The sequence below is a fragment of the Anas acuta genome, chromosome 12 (genome assembly GCF_963932015.1).
Source record: "Anas acuta chromosome 12, bAnaAcu1.1, whole genome shotgun sequence".
Classification (NCBI taxonomy): domain Eukaryota; kingdom Metazoa; phylum Chordata; class Aves; order Anseriformes; family Anatidae; genus Anas; species Anas acuta.
In genome coordinates, this window is record NC_088990.1 from 7114795 (window position 1) to 7141631 (window position 26837).

At 44.9% G+C, this 26837-nt stretch overlaps 1 protein-coding gene and 1 long non-coding RNA gene across 19 annotated transcripts in view; one reads left to right on the plus strand and one right to left on the minus strand.

Moving 5' to 3' along the window:
* The window catches only part of AKAP13 (A-kinase anchoring protein 13), a 216912-nt gene that overhangs the window by 121099 nt on the left and 68976 nt on the right, over positions 1-26837 (plus strand). Inside the window, exon 1 of one of the 18 annotated variants that reach the window (XM_068696285.1) lies at positions 9472-9490. The exons of 14 other annotated variants lie outside the window; for them this stretch is intronic. Coding sequence is in view for 2 of the 4 variants with exons in the window: in XM_068696281.1 (XP_068552382.1) it covers positions 20309-20389 (81 nt within the window). In the remaining 2 variants the exon portion in view is untranslated. Of the gene's footprint in view, positions 1-9471; positions 9491-17770; positions 17926-19541; positions 20390-26837 lie in introns of those variants that run through there. 3 more of the 18 variants (XM_068696284.1, XM_068696281.1, XM_068696286.1) reach the window with 3 other exon arrangements.
* Positions 163-17708, minus strand: LOC137863259 (uncharacterized). The gene is made up of 6 exons (XR_011100781.1): positions 17082-17708; positions 12403-12570; positions 11816-11994; positions 5226-7212; positions 2474-4674; positions 163-1820 (listed from the first exon to the last, which is right to left on the minus strand). It is a non-coding gene; the product is annotated as an uncharacterized lncRNA (long non-coding RNA).

Sequence of the window (26837 nt, forward strand, 5' to 3'; positions counted from 1 at the left end):
GGCTTAATTTCTGTAGCTGTTTGCTCAATGAGTTACCCGGGGACTGGAGCTAATAGCTTTTCAAGGTAAAATCTGTGCTGTTTGATAAGTAAGTCTTTTGTTACTGGAATGCGTGAGCATTAAGATGCTGATGTTACTTTACTGACCCTTTATTAGAGATCATTTTCACAACTAATGCTTAGGTGCCATACAGTAAGATATATTTAGAAGGTACGAATTAGGACACTCCCTGTCCTCTTATTATATCAGTTTATTTTCAGCTGCTTGCCTCTCAAACAAGGAAAAAAAAAAGTAAGAAAAAAAGTAAAGAAACATTGAATTTGGCTTCCATTTTGCATGTTTTACAGGCATTTGGAGACTTTGTGTGTGCTTTCTTCTCTTCTTCCTCTCCACCTCCCCACCCCATCAAACACCTCTTTAGAAATCTGGCTTTTCTGTTGCAGGAATGGGAGTGTCAGGGGAATGGAAAGTTTGCTGCAGGACTGACACGGTTTCCTGTTGCTACGTTCAACAGAAACAAAATAACAACTGCACTATATTAAGGCCATTAAAAAAAAATATGGTGCAAGGCTTATAAATAGAGCTTAATTCACACATCTAGGTTGAGTAGGGAGCTGGCCAGTGAAAAAGCAATCATGAAAAGTGCATCTCCTGCCCCGTCCTGTCTCTGCTTTATTTAGTGCTGACTTTTTCGTAGCCAGAAGTCTTTCAGGTGCTCATTGCCTTCTCATTACTGAGCCATTTTGTGGTTAGTAAAAGCGGTTTTCTGAACTTGTTGCAAATAGAAGTGTTGTTACTTGCAGCTGGTCAGGAGCTGCAGGTATTTAGCAGCCTTACCCTGCTCTCAGGAACTGGGGAAAAGCTGCCTGGGAACTGCATTAACCCTTGGTTTGTGGCTGAGAGGTTTGCACAACGTTGTTTATTAATACGCAATGCGGAAAGCTGTTTGTACACACAGGCTATTTAAAAAATAAAAATAAAAAATTGGAACCTAACAAGTTCCAGTACTGCTTGTGTAGTGGAATCGGGCAAAATAACAAGAAGATCAAACACACTGGAAAGAGAAGGGGGAAAAATCCTTCTTGTGAGTTGGTTTCCAAAGACTTGGGGGTTATCAGGGCCCTTGATGCCAAAAGCGTGCCCCAGTGTTACATGTAGAGGATACACGTGCTGGGCCTGAGTGAGCTTCTTGTGCATGTCACGGAAAAGCTGCAGCTGAAAAGTGTTTAGGAAAATAATGGTTTGTAGGGTTGTAAACACTGAAAAGAAAATAATGGAAAACTGGTTTTTCCAATTAAAATGGGTTTTTAAAGTGTCTGTTTGTTAAATCACCAGAGTGCTTTCTCAGAGGTTGGATTTATTCGGCTACAGAAATTCTGTACCAACAGTTCCCCCGGTCCCTTTCGTGCTGAGCGAGTGCTCGTCCTGCCGGAGACTCCACCAGTCCTTATTGAGCTCTTTAGGGGAGGGATCTAGAGCAGAGCTGGGGTGACAACTTGATGTGATCTATGAAAATTAGACTTTAGCATTTTTTAAATTGAATAACTTAAGATCCTTGATGTTAATGAGAAATCTGCTTTGACTTTTACATACTGTAATAATTCAAAGTAATTCAGGAATGGAGCTGGGTCTCTTCAACAATATGGAAGTTAAACAGCAACGTGAAATGAGCTGTACCCTGATACACTTTTCTTCTTGTGCTGATGATGGCAGAAAGCAGTTATGATTCATTACTTGCTAAATCTTTGACTTCATGTAGCAGACTAGATAAAGTTGCACTTCTGGGTTCATCTGATGGCTTCTGTTGTCTAAGCCTGTGGCTGGAAGAAAACAGAAACAGTTCACTGGGAAATGGCCTTCTCTTTGTATTAATTGCATTTAGTTAGATCTTATTGAGTTTAATGTTTCCTAGCTCTGACACATGAATTAGTTTTTAAATGAACATCTGTATTTCCAGAAGTTGCAGCCTAACAGAAAAAAAAACATGTCATTTCAAAATAGTTTCACATAGACCGAAGCTTGAACAAAATTTGCAGTTTCATCTCCCCACTCATCTAAGTACTACAGCAATATATCAGCGAGGTCAGTTTCTGGAGGAAAGCTTGCAGTATTTTCAGTAATGGTTTGGAAGATGGAAGTGTGTTTATAAGACTTTCAGATGACATCAGGATGGGAGGGGTTGCAGGCACTTGGGAGAGCAGGGTTAGAGTTCAAAGTGACCTTAAGAAACCAGAGAGTGCGTCCAGATAAGAGAAGAAGGGGGATGCAAACCGTCTCGCCTGCAGAGAAGAAATCAAAACGCGCATTTACCAAGTCAGGATTGCCAGAGAGTGATGCATAGAAAACAACCGAGGATTTTTAGCGGACCACAAATTAAGCATGAATCATCAGTGAGAGGTGATTGCAAAAGAGTCGGATCTTGTTTTGGGTTACTCTGAAGGAGTGTCACCCATAAGACAGGGAGGTGACTTACTCATGCGTGGTGCTGCGGAGACCTTGTCGGTGTCATCAAATCCAGTTGTGGGTGTCCTGCTCCGAGGCGGATGCAGGCGTGCTGGAAGGTGTCCAGAAGGAAGCAACAAGAAAAGATTAAGGAACGTGAGAAGAGGTTGAAAGAACTAATTTTGTTCAGTGTAACAAAAAGAAAACTGTTGTGCAATCCAGCAGGCTTCCAGCGTGTAATAGTGGTTATTAAAGTCCTAGATTCCCGTGGCAGCTTAATTTACTGATTTGCTAATTTGCCAGGATGATTGAGGCTGGATATTGAAAAAACTTCCTGTTATCATCATGAAACTGTTGCAAGACCACCTAGGGAGGGTATGAAACCTCCTTCCCTGGGAGTTGTTGTGGATAAGACAGCTGGGGCAGAGCCTAGTTCTGTTGCTGGCCATTGCTTTTGATTTGTAGGTCCCTAGGTTTTGTGGGTGGTTTTATATTTTTTTTCCCCTTTCTTTTCCCTGCAAGGTTCCTGTATGCTTCATGTGCATGCACTGCATGTGTGTGAGCTTGCTTTGCTTCATTGCCTTCCCTGGCCCTTGCAGAGGGACCTGCAGGGGGGGATGGAGACCTGGGGGCAGCAGCTCCTGCCCAGCCCCACGTGCTCCTTCCAAGCTCCTGTGCCGTGGATTTCAGTTGTGCAGCTAAAACGTCTGAGGACCTTCTCTAAAGGCTTCATCCCAGGGTTTCAGGAGCTGAGCGAAGTTTTCCCTGTGCCTACCTGGTGGAGATAGAAAGAGGCAATGGGATGGACTGGGGTGGCAGAGGGCTTACGGGTGGCAGAGACCCGCACAGGAGGGAGGTGTTGGGATGGGCAGAGAGTGTGAAGGATCCCAAGGTCTGGCTTTCCCCCAGCTCTGTCTCTTGTCCCTGGTGCCAGCAGATAAGTGGAGACAGTCGCAGACAAGGTGTCCGGTGTCACCCCCTCTAGTGGCTGCTACTCAGAGAGGAGAGCCTGGTGCTGGAGAGAAGATAGGAGATGCTTCGTGGCTCAAAAACGCTGCTTCCTTCCAGGGTCGGAGTCCTGCAGGCTCTGCTTTAGATTTAGATTTACTTTCTGAGGAAGTAATTTCTTTAACAACCTGCTCACAGTGAGGAAACACCAAAATTTTGGTGTTGGTGTGCACCGAAGCCGGCTTGCTCCACGTGTGTGCATAGAGCTCTCCATACCGTGTGATTGTCCACGATCGCGTGATCACATTTTCCAAAGGCTCTGCAGAACAGCTCGGGAAGCCTCCCAACGGCATGGGGAATTTCAGACCGAGTGGCTGAAGTGTCAGAAACAAATCAAACCAGGGTGCCGTGGTGGAAAGTGCAGCCCTAACAATAGGCTGTGTCCCAGCCCTGCCTCTTTAAAATCACTTGTGTAACTCTCTCTTTGTAAATATTGTACTGTAACTAGAGTAAACATGGAAAAACCCAGCCAAAAAGGAGCCTGCCCGAAGCCTGGCATCGGTGCTGAAGGGTGACACACGACTGCTCCGGTCAGGGCTTTGGGCTGCCCATCCGTAGGGCCCTTTCTCACACCCACTGGCATCCTGTGCGTGCCCCTGGGCGCTCCCAGCAGAGGCTGGAGAGGGCTGGGAGGAAATAGTGTCAGATGCTCGGCCCCTGCTGCATTCATGGCTCTGCAGAAGAGCTCACCCGTTGCTGCGGGCTGCTTCTGGTGTCTGCTCCGCGCGTCGCTGTGTAAGCTGTTGAGTCCATGGCACATGCTGTGGAGAGCTAGAAAAAAAACAAGGGGGAAAAAAAGGCAATTCAAACCAGCCTGGGATTATTGTTGGCCTTTGCTATTACTCATGCTTTGAAATCTGCAGCAGGAAGGCATTTATACAACCATTGTGGCAGCTTTTTTGTCCTACACTGAGTTTCTCTGGGAGCTGCAACTGCGACTCCTTTTTCTCCTGAACGCTGCTAATCCGCAGCTCGAGACAGTCGCTTCCGAGTTCAGGCGCAGGATTCACGGATGTTAGTGAGAAAAGCAGGGAGGCAGACGACGAGCCAAATCCCCTGCTCGGTGCAGAGATGCAGCTCTCAGCTTTGGCTTGCAGCGGGGCAGATGAACGCGCTGTGGCCGTGGGGCTCCTGGGGATGGAAGCAATATGGAGATGGTGAGGTTCTTCTCTTCCTTGACACCTTGCCCTTCAGTCACTGCAGGGTCTCCATTATTTTGCAAGTCTGAAAAAAACAAAACAAAACAAAACAAAACAAAACAAAAAAAAACAGAGCTAAAGATCCCCATCATAGAAAATCCTGGTTTTGGAGTATGAATTTTTTATGCAGTCATGAAGGTACGGATACATAAAATAATGGATGTATAAGACACTTGCCGTGGCAAAGTAACGCTGGCACTGAATATTGTGCCATGAGGAGGAAAATACTGCGCTGGTTTTGAACAGCTCAGTCTCCTGATTCGTATGGATTCTTTTATTTGTGTTTGAAATCTCTTAAAGTTTTGTGGTGTAACTGTTGTATGGTAGACATGGCAACCACACACCAAATTCCTAGTCTAAATATAGAGGGAATTAAGAAGATAACATAGGGAACCAAATGTGGACTTTTCAATGGAGACTGCATTTTTAGGACAAATGGGTACCTTGGTGTATGGCGTCACTGGGTTTTTACCCTTCTGAACGAACCTACCATGCTCCAGTGCTGATATTTTGGAGGTTGGAGTTGGCATCCTACAATGCAGAGAAGCCAGCACGTACATTTTTCTGTAGACTTACCCTTTTTGCAGTTCACTGGTACTTACAGTGCCTGAGAGGAAAACCTTCCTTGCCAAGAATCGTTAATACAAGAAATAGGTTTTTAATTCTATTATCGTGCGTTTCTTCTGGGGTCTGGCGAGGAGTTGTGGTCTGGTGCTTCAGTTCTTTTGCCATCCTCCCCTAGTAGCTGTCCCTCGTGGCAAGTTTGCTAGGTGTAACTCTTTGGGATTTGGGAAAGCTTTCTGAGGCAGTTTGTGCCAAATCCAGCAAGCCCCCTGTGAGGTGAATGACAGCAAGAAGCGAGAAGTGACACGTGGAGGGAGAAAGCCCCTGGGGACCGCTGGGGCTGAGCTGCTGGAGGCCACCGTGGTTCTTCTTCCACTGCCTCAACCCAAGTGTTTGGGTGGCCTTGGACTAACCATATGCATGGGACAGGGATTCCTTCCAACATTTTGCTCTGATGGAGGAGCCATATGTGCAATGTGGGCTTAGAAGATGCGGCTAAGCAAGTTGAGGCTGTAGGAACGACAGTGCAGGCTTTGAGGGCTGAAGATAATTAATTTTTTGAGTAACATGCTGTAGGAAAGAGTGAGCGCTCCATTGTTTGAAGTTTTCCATCAAGAACTGGATGTCCTACCGAGCGATAAGCTCTAAATGATCTGCCAACCCAGGCTGGCTGGCCTGCTATACTGGAGGCTCGTATGGGCTCACGTGCTTTCTGCTGTCATTAGGATCCCTCTTAGAAGACGAAACCTAGCAGTGCAGCGAAAGGAACAGCAGTCTGAGAGATGAGCAGGGCTCTTGGCCGCAGATGGAGGTTTACAGTCCCCAGCACTCCCCAGGCACAGCATTTTTGACTGAATCTTCCAGCAAAGGTTGAAAACAATGGTGCGAAGAAGAAAAGGGGAAAGGACAAAGGAGAGAGAATTGTATTTGAAGCTAGAGTGCTGATTAGAAAGAATACTCCTTCTGTTAAGTATTTCCATTCATGCAGTGTGAATCGTTATGAAAACGTATTTGGCTTTTCACCCAGCACGGTTAAAACTCTTTCCATGGAAACATGGAATCAAAACACAATTAGCTTTGCAGTAGTTGCACAGATTCCCCTGTCTGTTATCGTTTGCAGTCTTTTTTCCCCCACCCTTTTTTGGTGGGTCATCTTCTCTCATATTCTTTTCAAGCAGAGGTGGAAATCTCAGATTCTTTTCCTCCAGCGTCTCTGCTGTTACTGCTTTGTATCATGTGTACGTCTTGGTGAGGCCCTGAGTGGCTCGGCTGTGTCGCAGGCTGCTGTTCAACCACCAGATGAAATACAAGCCCCCGTGATACCAAATGTTTGTCTTTCCATGCAGCGTCCTTGCTTGTGTCAAGCAGATTCACTGCTCTCTGGCTTTGTCGGCGACGTCTTTCCTGCTGCTTTCCGCCTTGTCTACAGGCGTGGTCTACGTGTGCTCCGTGGTGCAGTGATTTAGCAGTGATGGAGAGGGCTTTAAGCTTGGGGCTGTGAAACAGGAATAGATGGCAAGTGGATGATTGGAGTATCTTGGGTCTATACAGAAGTGCTGGTATCCAAGCATAGGATACCTAAAATGAAAGCACTTCCCTGGTATGGAAGGAACTGGGCTTGGCTGAGCAGAGTCAGAGTGTGAAACCCCAAAGACGGAGCGGTGCGTTTGTGTCATGTCTGGCCATAGCCAGCCACAGCTGGCCTTACTGTCAGGGCAGCAAACTCACCAAAGCTTTCAAGGAAAGGAAACTTGAATTTTGGCAGAATACTTGTAGTTGTCATCAGTCACACGGAAGAAGAGGTGATGCCTTCAAGTGCAGATGCTGTGAAAAGTATTTGCAGTAGCAACTTCTTTGTCAAGACCCCGGAGCAGGTGGGTGTCAGGGATGAGACGAGAGGTCCTCGCTGCTGCTCACCTCCTTCCATCACCAGTTTGTTGTTTTTACTACTGTGGGCTGTATTTTGGACTTCTGCTTTGGAATAACCCCAATGTGGAGGCTGGAACAAGAATGTGACAGGGTTTTGCAATAGTTTAATAAAATATACTTTATCAGCTGTATTGGAATTAGCAGAGAGGAACAAATTCTAAACCAGGCTTTCTTCTGCATTTGCTCTCTTGCAGCTAACAAGGTTCTTGTCCTTCCACCTTCTCGTTCTGCTTCATTTATGGATTAAATTTATACCTATACAAGCATGTATTTGATGTCACCATCCTTTTGATTTTCTCTTAAGCACTAGTGAACTTAACTACCCTTTCCCTTCTCGCACACTGCGTTTATCGTCTTAGTGCCAGCAATGTACTCAGCGAAAATGAAGGCAGTAACTGTGCCCAAGAAGCTAGTCCAACAGATAGAGCCAATATTTCTGGGTTATCTTGTTTGCTTTCTCTTCTGTTTGTGCTGCTGAAGTCAGAGTAATTGTTGCTAGCTTGTACTTAACCTGAGTTAACACCGCTCTCGTTGCAGATCTGGAAGAGGACTGCTGCTTGGCTTATGATTGTGTCAGCCTAGTTAGATAATGCTTCTGCCTTGATTTATACCCTGATACTCTGACAGCCACAGTAATGGTAGTTTCACCTTATTTATGCACTGTTATGTGGGGACACATTCCCCATGCAGGAAGCACAGCACCTTTGTCAAGTACCATGTGCCTCCCTGTCCTGAAGCATTTCCACCTTCTGTGCTGCCATGGGAGCACTAACGCCCGTCTGCAAGTACCTTGGCACCAGGGCTGCCCAGCTCATTGACCAGCTGAACGCCTTCCCCCTTCCTTAACATCATCGCCTTCCAGCTGGTGAGATAAGAGGCAGGAACGTGAAGCCTCGCCCTTGCTAACTCATTAGTCTGAGCCCTGGTACTGAGTCTGCTTAGCATCAAGCGACTTGTTTTTCTTCTGTCTGAGACTGTACTTACCTCCATAAATCACAGGCAGATCATAATCCTAACTTACTTGACACTGAACTTTTGCTTAGTTTCTTAACACAGCTGGACGCACTGAATGCCCAAAAGTGGTTGGGAGGCCTTTTGTTTCCAAAATACACATTTTCAAAGGCTGGAGGTGCAGTTCTCATGTTGGTTTCGATCCGAGGTCTTGTTCTTGGGAGTTTAGAAATCTCTTCTGCCTCTCCAAACTGTTACCTGGCACATTGCAGCGATTCTTACCAAAGACATGGACACGGGTGGGGTGATAAAGTCTGCTGAAATAACTGATGTGCTTCTTGGTATACTGTTTCACCATGTATATACATACATGTATGTCTAAGATACAATAGTTATTTAACCCTCTGGCTATAACATGGAGGAGGAGGTGGAGGTGTCTTAACTTCAAATGCCTGTATGTAAGGGGTGAGCAAAGAGCAATAATGCATCTTCTTGAGCCTTTTAAGAGAGCAGGAGTTTACACCATTTCCAAATATTCCCACCTGTAGATGCCAGAAGGGAGCTGTATACTATAAAGACTGGGGTTCTGTGGTATTAAAAAGGGAAGGGGAAAGAGGATGCTGAAAAAAAAAAAACAACAACAAAAAAACCCAACCAATTCAGTCCTCGGTTTTGATAGATTGGGGTGCTTTTGCTTATGGTTGACCAAGGTGTCTGCAAAAATGCCCTGGGTGCCCTCACTCATGGTGGCTTTGGACAGGCTCTCCTGGCTTGTTCCTGCCCACGGCGGGGCTGGCAGTAGGGCTGTAGTTGGCATGGTGGGAGCAGTGCCTTCATTTTGGGTTGCAGTCCTTTTCTTCCTTTCTGCATAGTCTGAGAGGGGCTTTAGGGTGTTTTGCAAATGATGGTTTTAACTGCATTGTGGGGATTCATGGAGAGAAGCCTCTAAAGGCTGTTTGTTAATAGCCAGATATCTGGGGACAGTGTTAGATTTGCTTGTCGAGGCTTGTTTATTACTTGTTTTCTGTCTTTGGGAAGCTGAGGTTTACTTCTTATGTCAGAAATGATGCAAAAGGCACCCAGAACAGTGTACATGAATCCTCTGTCTTTGTTATAAATCTGAGTATATAGACTAAATAAATAACTTCTTTCTGGGCTCAAAATCCTTACAGTACACCAGACAACAAAAATTTGCGTTTTGGAGTAGCTCCTAGAATTCTTTAATGCTGAAATATCTCCTCCGCTTGAGAACCTGGGGCTCTCCCTCCCGTAGATAAGCGATGGCTGTTTGAACTGGCTTTGCTTCTGGCTGTCCTTTTGGGCAGGGGTTGGCATAACTCAGCCTATACCAACCGGGACGCTAGGAGTGCGTGGCAGCAAAATACGAAGTTTTGAAGGTAAGGCTAAACAAGTACTCTCTTTGTTAAAAGAACGAGGGGGGGAAAGTCTGTGCTCTCAGGATTGCCTTTGTCGACTCTCAGCCGTTTGAATCTACACTGAGAAATGATTTTCAGAGTGATTTAGAAGCTTCTTAAGCTGTTTTCTTCTCTTTCCAAAATCAGAATTTTATATAGAAACATACCGTTTTATATAGAAACATACTGCGAAAGTAGCAGTTGAATTAAATGTTTAAAAATAGGATATTTCGGTTTGTTTTAGATTTTTTTTAGGTAAGCATTAATCTCCCAAGGAAAGTACATTCTGTTTTTATGCATGTCTTCATATGAGCAATGTGTGTTCCCTGACTGGTGCGTAGTGCTGCCTGGCGCACTGAATACCTTTTGGCAGGTTGGCTCTTAAAATATATTGTGTGTTATCTTCTACGGAGGATGCCGGTAAATGTCTGGATCCCATACTGATTTAGCAGAAGGGGAGGCAGAACAAATCTGGGTTTTATTGCGGAGCACTGCTGGAAGTGGAAGGGGAGCCAAGGAGATGGGCAGCAGCGCATGCTGAGGGTGTGGGTTTAGCTCCCCGGTGCAGGGCAGAAAGCAGCTATAGCACAGGTGATTTGGGGCCAATATTTATGTAAATAAGTGCAATTATGCAGATTTACATTTGGGAGTTACATTTCCTTTATTTCATGTTTGAGGCTGGTGACCAGGAACAGACCCGTGTATCTTTCTAACTCTGGACACATTCTGACTTTTCTTGCCCCAAACTCCCAGGGGAGGGGAGAGAACGGGGCACTGACTGCAGCCACTAAACAGAGACAAAAGTCAGGAAAGGAGCCCAGCTAATATTTTCTTCCAGTCTTACCGACTGACCTAGCCAAAAAAAGCATAAAATAACAACAGCTGTTGAAAAAGTCTAAACCGTTTGCCTGTACCAACAGATGTTTCTATAAGCCATTGATTTTTAGGTTGTCCTGGCTTAAATACAGTACGGGATGAAAAGGGTCAAAAGGGTAAAATACATCTAGGAGAGATTTCTCTACTTATGAGAACTTTATAAGCTGTCAGTGAAGCTGTAAACAAAGTTACACTAAAATATATAATATCTTTTAGTTTAAGTTGTGTCTTTTTTGCTTGTTACTGGCTGCTTCGGTTAACAAAGAAAATATTTTTCTTTCAATAGCTTTCAGATCTTTTGCTGGGTATTTTTTCTTATGCGTCTGCATTAAATAAGCCCATTTAACAAAACCTGATCCTCTTATAAACATGGAATAATGACAGTATCCCACATATGGCTTTCATTAATTTTTGCATGTTTTGAAGTTGCCTTTTTTTCTCCTGAAGGCTAACTTCAGAAACAGCGGAGATTAATGCTACATAATAGCCAAAATGACTAGCTGAGCAGTCAGCAGTTCTAACTTTGGATAGAAGGGGTTTCTAGTTAAAATTCTTTAACCATTTCGTACTAGAGAGGACATTTTTCTGTGCAGAGCAATGCTGCATAATCTGGCCTCCTCCCAGTTGCAGTTACTGGTTTGCATCGATTGAGCGGGCGTCAGCCCTGCTGGTTATCTGCAAGCTTTTTACTTCTAAGTCTGTAAATGTTTTGGATTGTGGCCTTCTGAGAGCTGCGGAACACTTCACCCTTTTTTTCCCAGGAAAACAGGCCCAACCCTTTCCATGCTGTTGCTGGTGAGGATTTCAGGTGATCTGTTTTATTCCAGAGCAAGCTGCCCACTTATCTGCGGCACCACAACCTTGGCATCTCTGGAGGCAACCCCGGTCTATAGGATACACAGGGCATCAAATATAAGGAACGCTGCTGTTTGACATTTTAGTCCCTAGTTATTACCCATTGCATTAGGTTTATTTATTTATCTGGTGATGAAAGCTATTAAATGTATGGAAGCACAGCTCTTCTGACAGGCAGGGAATAAGAGAGGGGAGCACAAAACCCCAATAACTAAAGTTTTCCTGTACCACCTGTATTGACCTGACATTCCCAGTGCTTGCTGGGCACTCCCTACCTTTATTTGAGAAGAGAGAAATAGCAGGGTTCAGATACATTATTCCCTTTAGGAATTATACCTGCAACAGCAAATGTTGCTGTAAAGGGGTCTTTGACAAGCCAGTAGAAGAAATGTAGCAGATGTTAGTTTATAACCGAATAAATATTGTATTATTTTTCTGGAACGATGTCAGTAGTTGAGAAAATTCCTCACTAATGACTATGTTTCAACATATTTGGCTGCTAACTATACCTGTGTTTTAAGTCCTGAAATTCCTTTAGGAGCATTTTCTAAAGTTGGGTTAAAAGGGAGAACATACCGAGGATGTGCTGCTGCAGCTGTGCTTTTGATGGTGTCTGAACAGAGCAGGCTTTTCTTCATGGACCCGGTGACTCCTTACCCCTGCATATCCATCTTCAGACCAGAGAGATAAAAGTGGGGTAAAAAACTGTAAAACAGGTTTCTTCTGCAGGGTTAACATTCTTTCCTGGGCTTGTGCTGTAAAGACATGTTTGTTTAATATTCTTTACAGAGGACTACCAGGGAAACGGATAAAACAGTGAGCAAATTAATACTCATGTGGTCCTAAAACAGACCTCCCAGGCGGGAGTTGGAACCCAAATGCCTCCTCTCAACGTTTGCGTTGGATTTTATTTCAAGTTTCCAAACACATGGGGAGAGGGTATGAAAATATTGGTTGGATGGAAGCGTAGGTAGGAGAGGGAGCTGCAGTGTCTGCTATTGCTGGGGAGAGAGAGGGTCCCGGCCGCAGCCAGAGCATCTCAGTTACCGGTCAGGTCTGAGCTCCTCCTTCCCACAAAACAAACAGAAAAGTTGGAAGGGCAAAACAAATCCCACAGTGTCTTCTAGCCCCTGCCTGCAGCAGCAGCCAAGTGAAAAACTGACCTGGAAATATGGTGGGTGCCTTCATACCGAGCTCTGCTTTCCCACCACTGTCCCTACCAGGTTGTGAGTTACAAGATGAAAGAACAGATAACCTCTTCCTTTTTCATGGAGCACCCAGCCCAGGCAATACATGGATTGTGTGGGCTTCCCAGGACCGAATCCTAGAGACTTCAATTAAAAGGGAAAAGAAACAAAAAAAACAAAAAGAAAGGAAAAAAAAAAGGGGGGGGAAGCTGAATCATTTTCTGGCATGATTATTCATTTGAATGACCCTTCGTTGCTTTTCAATTAGATTACCGTGCCTTAAACTGGAGCCATAAAAGAATGGTAAAAGTTGAATAATTTCCTCAGCTAAAGATGTGTCATTTTTACATTGTCTGTTAATTTTACTCACCGATACCGTACGTCACTTTTGTTGGGCTTTATCCGCCAATTCATCTGTGTAATCTGCTATCCTGTCTCTGTTTTTAGCTCTAAATGCACAGCTCTTTAGATAGAAGCACCCACCCGGCGTATCCTTGACCCGATCCCTTGTTAGGGCGAGGCTGGGGCAGTGCCTGCCTGCCCCTGTGCCATGCCTACAGCAGCGGGCATCGAGCCCTTCTCTGGGGAGCTGATGTGGTGTTTCCTGCACTCCCCAAATACCAGGCAGTCTGTTTTCCTGAGCAAAACTTATCCTAACCTTAAACCGCAAGGCTTCACTCTTTCTGGAATTTATTACTATGATAGAAAGGAGCACGTTTTTGTTGGTGTAAGTCAGTCCTTTCAAGTACCATGGGTTTATCCCAGGGATGTTGGAATATACTTTTTTTATCGTGCAGGTTATGAAAATGAAAAATTCCTTTGAGTTTTGAATTTGTTAGCTTTATAGGTAATGAAACATCCCATTCTTCCTGCATTTGAGGCAAATTTACTCTAACTCCTCTGTAGGGTGAGTTACCAGACTTTGCTTGTTTGGGTATCATGGATTGAGCAGGTCTTCAAATATTTGGTGGATGGCCTGTTCAAACCAATTTGAAGTGACTTGCATAGTGTTTACAGTTGCTTGAAAACTCCTATAAGTATACAATTTACTATTTTAAACACGTTTGTTTACACCATTACCTTTCCAGATGCCAGAAATCATAGTCCTGCCTTCAGAGCTTCAGAGGCTGGAATCCCCAGAGCCTTGCATCACAACCAGCACTGCTGAGAGCTGCAGGGGTCTTTGTATCTGGGGGTTCCCCGTTGGGACCAAATCCTGTAATAACTCTATTTTCTGTTATTTGTTTTCTTTTAGCTGACTTTTTGTAGGTATTTCCAGGGACTAAACCCCTAAGCCACAAATTCTCATTTTGGAGTGAGTTTGGTGATAGTGGGCCATGCACTGGGCTGCTGGGGTGGCAGCAAAGATCATTTCTCATTGTGAGAGTGTACAGTTCGCACGTTAGTTACCCAGAACTGAAAAACATGAAGCAAAATTGAAGCTGAACTAATGCAAGCAGCGGAGGAGATTGACATTACTGCTGACAACCACTAGGGCTCATGCTCTGGTGGGACATCGCAGGGCTGCAGGGGCACGGCTTCGTTTTGGGAGGCTGGTTTGCAGCTGCAGGTCGTAATTCAGATGCTTCCTGACAACCTTTTTGGGTCCCCCGCTTGTCCACTCGTGTTTTCCCTTCCTTGTTTTCAGGATGCTGAAATTCACAGGGAAATACAAAATGTCCAGGGTTTGACAGCGAGAAGTATTTCTCTCAACGCTCGTAACACCCTGTATAAAGATCTGGTGCATTGTCCAAGATCCCACAGCACTTCAGCCAGCCAGACATCTCCATTTGCAGTTATTTTTGGTAAAGACAGAACTATATGTTTGAAACTGATGTCAGATCAGCTGAGAGGTTGCTAATCTCATGCGTGGGATGTGCTTCTCCTGTAACCATTTGGGAGCAATAAGATGGGCAGTTTACTTCCTCTGAAAGGATGTTCAGGCATGCTCCGTGGCAGACAAAAGCCTCGGCATTTTTCTGAAGGTTGTTTGCACAATAGAAATTCCTGAGAAATGTGCACCAAGTCTCTGAGAAATATTAGAAAAGCGAAGGTCAGGAAATGGCTGAAGGTCTCTCAAGGTGTTTTTGTATTTTCTCAAACCACGCGCTCCGTGTATCCATATGTCTGACAGCTTTCCAAGTCCTCCTCATTCCTTCTTCGTGGCTCTTAAACTGTTTATTAGACAGCTCTGTCTTTGAGCTTCAACACAGGCTGCAGCTGTATGATGGTTTGTTTGGATACAGGATTCAGCTCGGTTGTGTTCTCCCAACGTATGGTGTGGTGAGATGTCCCTCTCTAGACCTTAGTGTGAAGATCTGAACGATTTAAGAGGAGAATGCTGTAGGAGAGTCAGAACTGCCTACCTTGGAGAATCGGACTTGTTTTGGTGCTGCAGATTTGCCCAAGCATTTTTTTTTGTGCTACAGCAGCACAGGACTTGCCATGGAGAGGATCTGTGTAATGACTGATTGCAGGTGACCATCCTCATCTCTCTCCCTGCCTCTTCTTCCTCATAGACGAGTCCAAAATCACAGCTGTCCTTTAGGGGCTACCCAATGAAGCAGATGCTGCTTGGTGGGGCAAAGGTGGGTCGTGCTGCACCCACAGGGATACAGCCCTGGACCAAAATGTCACTGCAGCGATGCAAATGGGCAGGCTGGGCAGGAGCGGGTTTTTCAACCCTCCTCTGTGTCTTGCAATCCCCTTGCAAGAATGAGAAATGCATTATTTAGCTTAATCTTTACCAAAGTCTGTGGCGTGGGTGCTCACTGGCACTCAGCAGCTGCCTTCAAAACCCGTGCTGGAGCATCCGCCTGGGTTTGTGCTCGGGCGGGTGCTGCCCCGCTGCCCGGCAGACACAATGGATGTGCGTTCCCATCCAGACTGGATGCTCTCCTCTTACAGTCTTTGCAGTATTAGAGTGCAGATTTCCTTTGCCTTATTTAGTTTTGGAAAAAAAGGGGTTTGTTTTGTCTATCCGTGCAAGTGCCAGAAACAGAATTTTTAAATCACTTTCCAAAAAGCTGATTTCTTTTAAGAAAAGAGCAATTTAGATTGTAATTATTCTCTTTTTCTGTCTGACAAATTTATTATCTCCTGCGTTTAGTGCCCAAAAGTGGGTTTTGACTTGCTTAAGAGAGGGAGAATTTTTTCCTTTCATGTGCTGCTCCATTAGTTCCTATCAGGGCCGCAGTTTAAAATGTTAATATGCCTCAGTATTTCTGCAGATTGCATCATTTTCAGTGTTTCATAACTATATGGCAAAAGTAATTCGAAACAGATAACAATAGTGCTGTCTGTTTCAGAATAACCATGATTTCCTTGTCATTAAGAGGTCTGTTAGCGGGGAGAGGAGGAGGAGTTTTATCTGGACGAGTTACAGATCATATGGTGCAATTGAGTGCCTTTTTTTTTTTTTTTCTTTTTCTTTTCCTTCCCTTGAAATCCGCAGCACTGGACTTTGGTTTGGATATGAAACGATTGGATAATTTCAAACTCCTGTCTGCACAAAGCGGCTCAGCGCTTCCAGATGGTTTCAATAAGGAGCCCAGAACTGTCGCATCAGCAGCCGATGGCCCGGCTGCCGCTCGCGCCTCCTCTCCATTTTGAGTAACTCGCAGAAAAGGAGAGCGGAAAGAATTATTTACTTCTTGGAGTGTTTTTTTTTTTTTTAATCTTTATCTCCTGATTGTCTGGTGCATTGTGTTTCTGAGCCTACATTGTGTGTAAACATGCATATGGCATTCAGGAGATAGCTTAAATAGTTGGCCAAAAGGGACTGGAAACCTTTGTTCTGCTTCGTCCAGGCTCAGCCTGTGTTCTGCGTCCCCTCTGCGTGCCCGGCTGTCCATACAGCAGCGTACAAGGCAGGGTTTCTAGCCTGGAACAATGCAGCAAAAGCCCCACCTAACGTGGGAAGGGAGGGATGGTCTCCCAAGTGGGAGTGTGTCTGGCACATTATCTGCTATTTGTTTATATTATGGTGGTGGTGTTTTTTTCTTTTTCTTTTTTATTTTTTTCCTTTTTTTCCTTTTTTTCCTTTTCTTTCCCCCAGCAGTCAAGTCTGGAAATTAAGATGAGATGGACTTCGGGTGTCTGTAGTCGTCACTGGCCTCCTGATCTTGGCTGTGAGTCAGGAACATAACCACAGAAAAAAACTCTTGGAACAAATTAGGGATTTGGAAGCTTAAATTTGAAAAGAGAGGAGAGGGAAGGGGATTTATTTTACTGGTGTGTTTGGGTTTTTGTTGATCTTTTCTCTCTGTGGCTGAAGGTGTAGAGGAGTCCGAACAGATCAGTTGGCACTAGCCTCTTAATCTTCACCAGATCAAAACACGGTAATTAGGGAGGGAGGCAGGTCACCCTGAGTCACAGGCTGGGCATGGGCGCGCACCGCGTCCTGGGAGTCGCCCTGCCCAGCAGCTCCCCCGGCCAGCGCTCGCCACCCGCCTGCACCGTGCACCTCAAGTTGCTGCTCCCTTCTGCCCTGTGACAGCCTGCGCTGGGTTTCCTGTGGCTTTGGGCCACACAAAAGTGCTCCTGCAGAGCTCAGGAAAACTGTCCTCCTCTTTTTAACTTCCTGCTGTGAAGCAGCTCTCCTAGTGCGTCTCCCCCAACTCCTTTGGCTAGAGACATTTCTCATTTCTCCTTACCTTTAGGAAGGGTAAGTGTGCGTGCAGCCACAGCAGACTGAGTGGTGCTGCTGCTACAGGCCTGGCTTCTCTCAGCATCCCCGTGGAAGATGCCCTGTGGCAGTCAGCAGTGATGCTCAGTGGCAATCTCCTCTTCAAGGCAGGCATCTCTTGAGCCCCATGAGCTGGACATTTCCTTCTGGTTGTCCGAGGGGCCCCAAGGTTCAAAGGTGAAGTGCGTTATCTGACAGAGCTGTGCGGTTGTCATTCAGATGAATCTTGGCCAGTGGATGAGGAGAGGCCGTATATCCAAGCAGCCATCGTTGGAGTGATCAGGAAACAAATTTAAACAGCTGTGCTGGTTTAAAAAATAAAAATAAAAAAGTTGCTACATAATGAAACATTAGAGCATCATTAAGGCACAGCGACTGCTGCAGATTCCTCTACCTGACCTAAATTCACACGCTTTGTTTATAGGTTCCTGTCTTGTAAATTTAGATTTGAGGAAATCCCTGCCTTTTATGGTAGCGTTCGAGGGGCTGGAATGCTGTCACAGCCACTTCTGATTCCTCATCTTGACGGGCACATGATTGCTGGGATTCATTACTTGTGGAGAAAACTGGTGGCTCCAGAAAGTCCCCAAAGCACTACCACATTTCGTGTGTCCTAATACTGAAAGCAGAAGCTCTGCTCCTTCCTGAGGAGAACAGAGTCAGCGGCGGAGCGCTCGAGCTGGGGGTTGTTGCTGTAGGAGAGGCTTAGAGAGGAGATCCTCCCAGTTCAGTGTGGTAGAGATGAAGCTTTGGGTTGTGAGGGAGAGCCTGGAGCCTCACGAAATTGGGGCGGGATGCCTCGCGTTGACTAGGTAAGAGCCCTTCATGGGGAGGAGGTGACCTGCTGGGAGCCCCCAGCCTTCTCCAGCCCCTGAGGACCTCCTCACGGCGCGGTGCCCAGCGGGTGGTGGCTGGTCACCTCCCCACCGCACCGAGCTGGCTGAGGAAACGAACTCCCTCCTCAGCTTGCTTCCTGAGCCTGCTAGATCTACGCTGGTCAGAACCAGCGTAGCTCAAAACGGTGCTGACCGTTTCTGTGAACTCTTGCTCCTCCTCAGCCCTCTACCAGAGGCGCGTCCGTGTGCCAGCTCCTGAGTTACGCGTGGGCTGGCTGCTGGTGACATGGGCGGGTGACTGGGTGGCGACCGAAAGAGAGGAGCTCCAGTGCAATGGGATTTCTAGGTTTAGGCCTCCTTGGGAAAAATTTCCTTGCATTGCCATGCCAAAGCCTCATTTTTATCTGTCGGGAGGATGAGGAGCTGTGGCACCTCTGCCAGAGTTTGAGGCGGCGGTTGTAGAGTGCCTTGCATGGCCTGGGGCCGTTCCCTGAGGGGCTGGATGAAAACACTCAGCAGCCCCTAACGAAGCTTCATGAGCGCAGAAGGTGCTCCCCAGGCGTTGATTAGGGTGGCTTTTTGAGATCTGCAATTAAATGGTGGCTTGATAACGCCGTTTCTGATGTCTTTGTCACCTGCTTTGTGGCACAGGTTTAACGATTCCTGCATTTCCAGCTTTCTGCCCCAAACAAGCAGCGTTTGCTCAGTGCAAACTCCTGCACTCAAATCCAACCACAGAGCACCCCCCTCTTCCCCTTTTCTTTTCTCTTTTTCTCTTTCCTCTTTTTTTTTTTTTAATTTTTTTTAACTACCCCCATTCTCTTCTGAATCGGTGAATGAGAGAATGTCTAAAGCCAGGGAAGTATGGAAAGATTTTCTCCCTGGAGAGGTCAGGGTGGGGTGGAAAGCGGAGGGGGCTGCGAGGGGGCAGTTTGAAAACAGGAAACCATGTGGCAGCGTGCACGCAGGGCCCAGATGATGTGAATGAGCTATTGAGAGATGGGGAGAGACTCGCTGCCTTGCTCGGCATTAGAAAGACTGAGAAAACTGTGGTTTTTTTTGTTTTAAAGAAAAAAAAAAGCTCAGCCTTTCAGATTAGAATAAATGAGAGAAAATTGTATTTCTTATGAGAGTGAGGTACTGAAATCTAGTGCTTGTCTTAGTGCTGCAAACATTTAGAAGCAAAAATGTAAATGTCTGATTTCCTTTTTTTTTTCTTGGTGTGTGTGTGTGTGTGTGTGCACTGATTGAATCATAAGTTTCCATTCCTGTTTTGGGGAAGCGCCGAGCCTGAAGTTGTCTGTCTGTCATTCACCTGGCCCCAGGGGAGAGGGAAGAGCAGTCATTCTCCCTCTCCTCTCCTCCCCGAAAACACGTACCTTTGCTTCTCAGTCTCTTTGGACCAAGCAAACACACCGAGAGCCTGAAGCTCGTGGTGGAAGAAGCTGCTGAAGGAAAACTGCTGCTTTTTCTTCCCCACCTCCCTCCTTTTTTTTTTTTTTCCTCTCTCTCTGAAGAGATGAATCATGTTCCCAAAACTGCAAAGAAATTTTCAAAGCTGGGAGAACACTGGTGCAGTACTAAAAAGGCAAGTAGTGACGTCCAGCTCAAACCAGGAGGGGAGTGGCTTTATTTCATTATTTTCTTTCCTTTTGCCCTGTGCTGTCATTAGAAATTTAAACTTAACGCAAAACCGAGCCCTCCTCTCTGGTGAACGGTAGACTGGCTCAAAAAGAGGAAAGTACCTTTTTTATTCTTTCTTTCACGTCCTTGTGCGCTGAAAGAGAGATCACGTTGGTGACAGTATTTACTTTGGATACGGTGATCGCCTTTTTTTTTTCTTCCTTTTTTTTTTTTTTTTTTCTTCTGAATCAGACACGTCGTGGCTGAGCCTACCTTCTGCTTTCCCCTCTCGGAGCGTCCCTGTTGCACCCGTCTGGCTTTTGTTCTTTTTCTCTGTCAGGATTTTCATTCTGGTGCTTTTTGGATATCCAAGTTGCCTGGAAAACTTTTCATTATTAATATAACAGGAAGGCTGATACCATTCTTAGCAGCTACAAAAAAATAATAGCAATCATATACGTAGAAAGCTCTCTCGAAGTACCTTTTGTTTGCTATAAGTTCCTGCGTCGCCTGCATAAGCAAATCTGTTCCAAGAAGACTTTATCAGCCGGCCGCAGCTCTGGGATTTTCGTTTTCCTGTTAAGAGGCTCGGACAGGCAGGCGTGCTTCGGAGGGCGAGGAGACGCGGGGACTCCTCCGAGCACGCGTGCGAGCGGTCGGGAGCGCGCAGCACCGCGGTCACTCTGGAGTTCATGGTGGGCTCTGCTTCGCCTCTGCTCGCAGCCGTGTGGACAAAATGTACGAACGCCACAAGAGGCGGTACAGCCTGTGCGACATTTCCAAGGTGGACAGGACTGTAGATGTGGTGTTGCTAAAGGTATGGTGCTTGTTTATGTCTGTTAACTTGTTCCCTCCCCGAGCGCGGCCCGCGGAGCCCCGAGCTGGGTGCTGTGGGGAGAGGGATCAGGTGGAAGGGCTCGCACCCTTCGGGATGCGGACGGGTTTGTGGTGACACTTGGCATGAAGTGCCTCGATATTATCTCGTAAGCAAATGATCCACTGCGGCATGCAAGCACGCTTCTGGAGAGCACTCTCTGGCCATCTTCCCTGTCCCCCTGTCTGCTGCCCCTAAGCACTCGCATCACGATTTGTAAACTTCACGCATCGTAGGTGTTTTTCTGTGCCTTTCAGTCAAGGCTTTTCATTTCCAGTGGTCGCTTTTGGGGTTGAAATGTCCTGTCATGTCACCCCCTCAATGTATTCTGCCAAAAAAACAGCGTGGCAGATCCTCCTTTGCCTCTGGCTTTTGTTTATATTTGAAGGGTGTAGCTGTTGATCTTACTGTTTGGGTGGGAAATTTGACTGAAGATTGGTCAGACCAAGACCTTGGCTAATTGCCCCAGCGTTCCTCTAATCTAAAATTAGCATGTGCTCCACCAAATGGCACAGTGGCAGTCTGGGAATGTCCTGTCTCCCTAACAGCTTTGTGGAGCTTCAGCAGTTTCCTGGCAAAGTGGATGGAAATCGGAAAGCAGCCAGAGGGACTGCAAAACACAGACAGCCTGAGATATCTTAACTCCTGGATGAGCATTTCCTTTCCCCCTCTCTTTCTCTCTCTGTTTTCTTTTCTTAGCAGAGCCGGTGGGTTTCTGCATGATTGTGGGACTTCCTTTTTTATGGTTTTCGCTTCATGGCTTTGTGTCAAGGTTGAGACAAAAACCTCGAAGATGGCAAATATTTTTATTTTCAGATGATTCTGGTTCTACTTCATGTGCACTAAAATTAACCAAACACTTGTTAGGTTAACTTGCAGTGTTTAGGAATGAAAGTGTTCATTTAGGTTTTGCTTTTGGTTTTTGCTTTTTTTTTTTCTTTCATTGAATGTGTCCTTTTTTGTGTGACACCAAGCAAAAATAACCATAACCTGTTTTTTGTATCAATTTAATCTTGTTGAGTATTTTTTGGACTTTTATCTAAATGATGTTAGTTGCAGATTGAATCCCATGGGTTTCAATCTCCAGGTGACCCCATGAGTCATTAAAAAAACACAGACATACTGTACACACACTGCTTGTGTGAAATGTCTGTTTAATGGTACTTGGGAAAAGAACTGGTACCTCTGACAACCTTGGTTGCTAATGTAAAAAGCAAAACCTTTTTTTTTTTTTTTTAATTCATAAAGAATATCTGGATGCCTGGGTTGAAATGTAACTCACTGTAATTATCTGACTTCAGTATTTCTGATGTCATCAGTTCCCTAAATTAGTTTTTGTTCAGCAAAGCTTAGATTTTATAACAAAGTATGGCTCTCGTTAGTTCCCACTAGTATTTTCCTAATTGAGTTTCAAAACTGTGGGTTATACTGTCTGTTCCTGCAAGTGACTCAGTGTCCATATATGTGTGCATGTGTGCACGCAGTGCTGCTCCCAACATGGGCTGTAAAGAGTGCAAATGTTTAAAATAGGAGGGTGCTAGTGACAGCTATGTTATAAGCAGCTTAGTCTTGATATTCAGTCAGTCCTGATGCTTTAGCTGGTTTCTATAACATAGCCAGTAGATTAAATTAAATTTTGATGATCCAGGGATCTAAGCCAGCACTAGACTGCGTCAGTGGCAGATCATCTCTTGACGTTAATGGGAGCTGGATCAGACCCTTAACAAGCGAGCTGGTTTTTTTTTGTTGGGATTTTTTGTTTGTTGGCTGGTTGGTTTTGTTTTTAATTAAAATATTGAAATAAAACTGTACCTTATGCAGGTCACTATATTTTAGTATGTAAGAGGGTTTCTTAGGCGTTAAATATTGAATAGCAAATAAACATCCATACAACAGAACCAAATAGGATCCAGGAATAATATTTGGTCTGAATGAAGTTGCAACAAGAAACCTGCTAAGCACCCAGCAGCTTTCAGTTTGGTCAGTGACTGACTTGTACAAGGTGTCTTTTCTTTGGGTCATAGGTGAATACGTTCTTTGCTTCATTTTAAGATGGGGAACTCAGTAATCATGATATAGGAAAGAAAAACAGCTGGTGGAGAAAGCAACTGGAACAAGTTGTGAACAAAGAAGATCATCTGTCATTTCGGCTGCCATGTGTTTATAGATGGTATTTTATTTGCATTGATTGCAACTGTTCTCAGATAAAGTTGCAGAAGACTTTTGGTTCCTACCGACTACTTTGTGATGCACATGTCTTCTGAGGTATCGCTGTGCTGGGGCTAAAATTTTCCATGTTTAGATTGTGCCTGAAGAAGTGGTTTGTGAAGTTACGTAAAAAACCTCAGCAATTCTGGGGGCTGATGCACACAGTTATTTTTTACTTTAACATGGTTTCCTCCTCCTCCCCGCATATAAAAGCAAAAGTCAGAGGGTAAAGCTGCATCCTAGCTCATTGTTGGAGGTAGGACTTCATCTGTGCTGTAGCTCTTTTTGCTGCTGCATCAGGGTAAATGTGATGTGCTTGGTTACCAACCACAGTGGCTTTTGCCACTGTACAGGGAACCCTGTTTGATGCAGACATGGCGCAGAAATTTCACATCATCTTCCTGCTGAGCTCGTAGCAGAGGAAGGAGAAGGTGTGGGTCAAGTGGGATATCTGTTTGTCTGAATGATTCATTGAGCTCTAAGCAGCACTGCGCAGGGTAAAGCAGTCTGCACTACACTGTACCAAGACCCAAAATGGGAAGTCGCAATGTGCCCGTGTGTGAGTTGGCAGTCCTGTCTCATTTTTTAATGTTGTGCCTGCTACCGCAAATATAACTGTCAAGGGACAGAACACAGATACCCCAGGAGCTGGCACCTTGCAAATACACGCACAGTTAGAGACATGTTCAAATTTCGATGATCAGTTCGTTCTTCTCGGTTAGAAGATAAGAAGTGGGCTTGTTTTGAAAAAGGGAGACTGAGCAACTACAACTGGAAATATTTTTTTTAGTTGTTCATTGACTGTATCAACATTTCAGCTTTATAGATGAATGCTCAAACTGTAATTGGGAGCTGGAAGGTGTAAAGTTTTTTTCCTAACTGGGGAAAACAAGGTTTGATTTAGCTGCTCTTCAGACTAGCAGATCTCATTCAGCTTCCAGTTAGGGCACGTAACATTATTGGTGAAATTAAAATCAACCCAGTGTTCTAAAAAATAATCAGGATATTTTGAAATTAAGGAGGGTGGCATTTTCCATCCATTTTTCTGCTTCCTCCTTACAGGGCTTCTCTGGCAACTAAAGATCTGCACAAACACGTAAGGCAAAGTACAGTTAGCAGCATTCTGAGCTCATAGTATGTGGAGAACATCCCCAAATTACCTGAGGCTAAGGTTTCTTCCATTGTTTGTTGTCATACCTGCAAAGCATTTTTATTTTTTTCCTCAACAGTTTATGTTTTTGATTATTTGATAAGTTCTTTCCTTATTTGAGGTCTGGAGCTGAGGTCTGGAGCTTGGATGGTGGCTATGCAGCATCTCATCAAACTTTTCAGCCCTAAAATAAATCTGAACTTTAATCCTGAAAACAGAATCTATCCACAGTGGTTTTGTTACTGAAGAGCCAGCAGGAGAGACGTATATTTACGATGATGTGGAAAACCTTGGGTTTATCTGTTTGTGCCTTGTGTGCAATCAGAATAGGGAAGATAACTGGGATGAAATGGATGTGTTTTCATCCTGGGCAGATACACATTCATGTGAATTTTGCTCCCATTTTAGTCAGGAGTTGTGTTTGTGGGTTTTGTTTTGTTTTGCTTTATGCAAAGCCATTGCTGTTATTTTCAAAGCTTAATTAAAGCTTGTTATTAACAGGACTCATTCTGCTGCTGTGGGAAGATCCCCCAGCGCCAAAGGCTGGAAAACCTTCCTGGGGCAGACACTTCCCCGTTTGGGACGGTGCCAGGGAGAAAAGTGCACTCTAGGAATTCAGCATTGCTCTTACACCACAATGTGCTAATTTATTCAGCCATTTAAAATGTCCTGTGGTTGGAGGAGCCTCTTCCTTTAGCGCAGTCCTCTACAGCACTGCACACTTGTTGCAGTGAGCAAGGTCACTTTGGAGCTCCTTGACAAATTGTTGTCCTGATGGGGGGTCATCAGTGCTGGTTTTCTGAAGGGCTAGAAGGTTTGATGCAGCGTATTCACAGTGTTGGATGGTAAATCTCTATAGAAATCACAGCAGGATTGCAAGTGTTGTCACTTTGTCCCTTTTGACATACTGGAGAATGGTCTCTGCTTTCCTCATCCACATTATAAAACCTTCCCCAAAAGCTTAAGGCAAGAAAATACAGGGGAAGATGACAAATAAATAAATAAATAAAAGAAAACCTTCCAAAAAATCTGGAATTTGTAAGTAAAGTGGTATGTCTCAATATTATCTGTTAAGGTGGCTTTCAAAGCATTGCTTTTGAGTTTTTGCTCATGAGTTTTGTAGAGGTGGAGTTTGTTTCCATCAGTGGCTGCTGAAGGAGGATGGTGGAAATCCTTGCCTAGGTGCCCCAGCCCTCACGCTTCTTTTCAAAGAAGTTTGGAGGTTCTTGAAAGGTGTTTTTCGTGAAGGAGATGAAATTAACTTTAATTTCTAGTTCAGGTATTAAAGGCAACAACCAGATGATTCCATCATTAATAGAACTGTAAAGTTAAAAGTTTGTCAGAATAAACTTTGAATTCCAGTAATGTCTACAAATTTCTTCAGTGAAAACAGTATCCTATGGGAATTTTTTAGGAGCAGGTAGTTCCTAAAGAAGAGTTACACATCAGTTAAGAAGATTCACATCAGGTTTTTTTTGAAAATAATTGTAAAATTTCAGATTATGAGACAAATTAGCTATAATTGCAATTAAAGAAGCTTGTTTTCTGCTATTTTTGTCCTTCTGGGGGTATTTCAAATCTTTCCTAGTGTCAGTTACAGCTCAGTATGGTGCATAAGTACTTAATGGTACACCAAGCAAGCTAAAATTGCTATACTGAATATTTTCCTTTGTGCAGTGGTGTCTGGTTTTAGCTACGAGATAGACCTTAGTATGGGAGCTGGGGGAAAAAAAAAAAAAAAGAAATGGAAACTTGTACAATTAGGGCAAAGTTAAAACAATATGGAAGTAAGATTCATCTCTGGAGATTTGCTAGGAAATGAAAGTTAAAGTCATGTGGTTTCTTCTGCTGTGAGATGCTTCACGTTGATTTATATTGCTACCAGCGAGGCCGTCAAGTGCAAACTTTTAAAGCAGGGGAAGATTTCCTGAGAGGTCAATGTGTTCCTGTTATTGTGCAATGGAAGCGAAGTGCTATCAGAAGAGTTCAAATAAAACCAGAGGGAGGACTTTTCCGTGGTTATCTCCCGTCCTACATTTTTTGAGTTATAGAAGGGCCTGGCAGCTGCTGGTGCTGCTGGCAGGTAGCTGTTTGGGAAATCTGCGCCTTCCTCGGAAGGGATGCTCTTGTATGGGGGCAATCCCTGGTAGGAGACAGCAGCTGGCCCCCAAAGCCAATTGAGCAAAATTAGAAAGAGGCAACTTGGAAATGTCTTCTGAGAAGGAGGAACGGATCCTGGTTTGTGTGGGCAGGCGCTGCGGAGGACTGGAAGGGGTAGAATAACTCCCCGGGACAGATGGGTGCACAGGGGGAAGGGAAGGAAGAGCCTGGGGGAGATGCTACAGAGGAAGGTCTCTGCTCCAGCTGAGGGAATACGGGCTGGTGGTCACTAATTGCTCCCACATGATGGAGAACATCGCGGCCCCGTTTGTCTCGCAGATTGTCTAGCGCTGTCCTTTTCTTATGCAAAGAGGCTTCTGTACTCAGTCACTGCAAGTTTCAAATTAGACGTCTGCAGGAAGAGTGGCTCTGCGATTCAGGAAATACAGGCATGCGTGCCCAGAACGAACAACCAAGCCGTCTGCTGCCTGCAGCTCCAGCTGGTGTCCTGAAGCCCTCTTTGGACATTTAGTCTGTGAGCATTTCACAGGCAAACAGAAAATCTTTTGGGATTCACTTTTTGGTGCCTGGGGATGTGCTTCCATGATTCATTCAGTGTCTGCGCTGCAGATAAACACATTCAGGCTTCAGCATGGAAAAATAGCCGGTTCTCTCCTGGCATTTTTTCAAAAGCTGCATATTGAAGCTCTGTTCCCAGGGACTGTTTCGTGTTCCCTTCTGCCATCTGAACACTGCCGCATCCTCTCTGCTCCCGCCGCAGCGATGTGGGATGCCCAGAGGCGATGGGCTATAATCAGTGTGGGCAAGGAGGAAAATGATTTTTTTTTTATTGTCTTCTGCGGCCGTCAGCCTGCAGTCCCGTTGTCAGGCTTCTCGTAGTGGGACATAGGCTAAGGGAAAAAGGAAGGGATA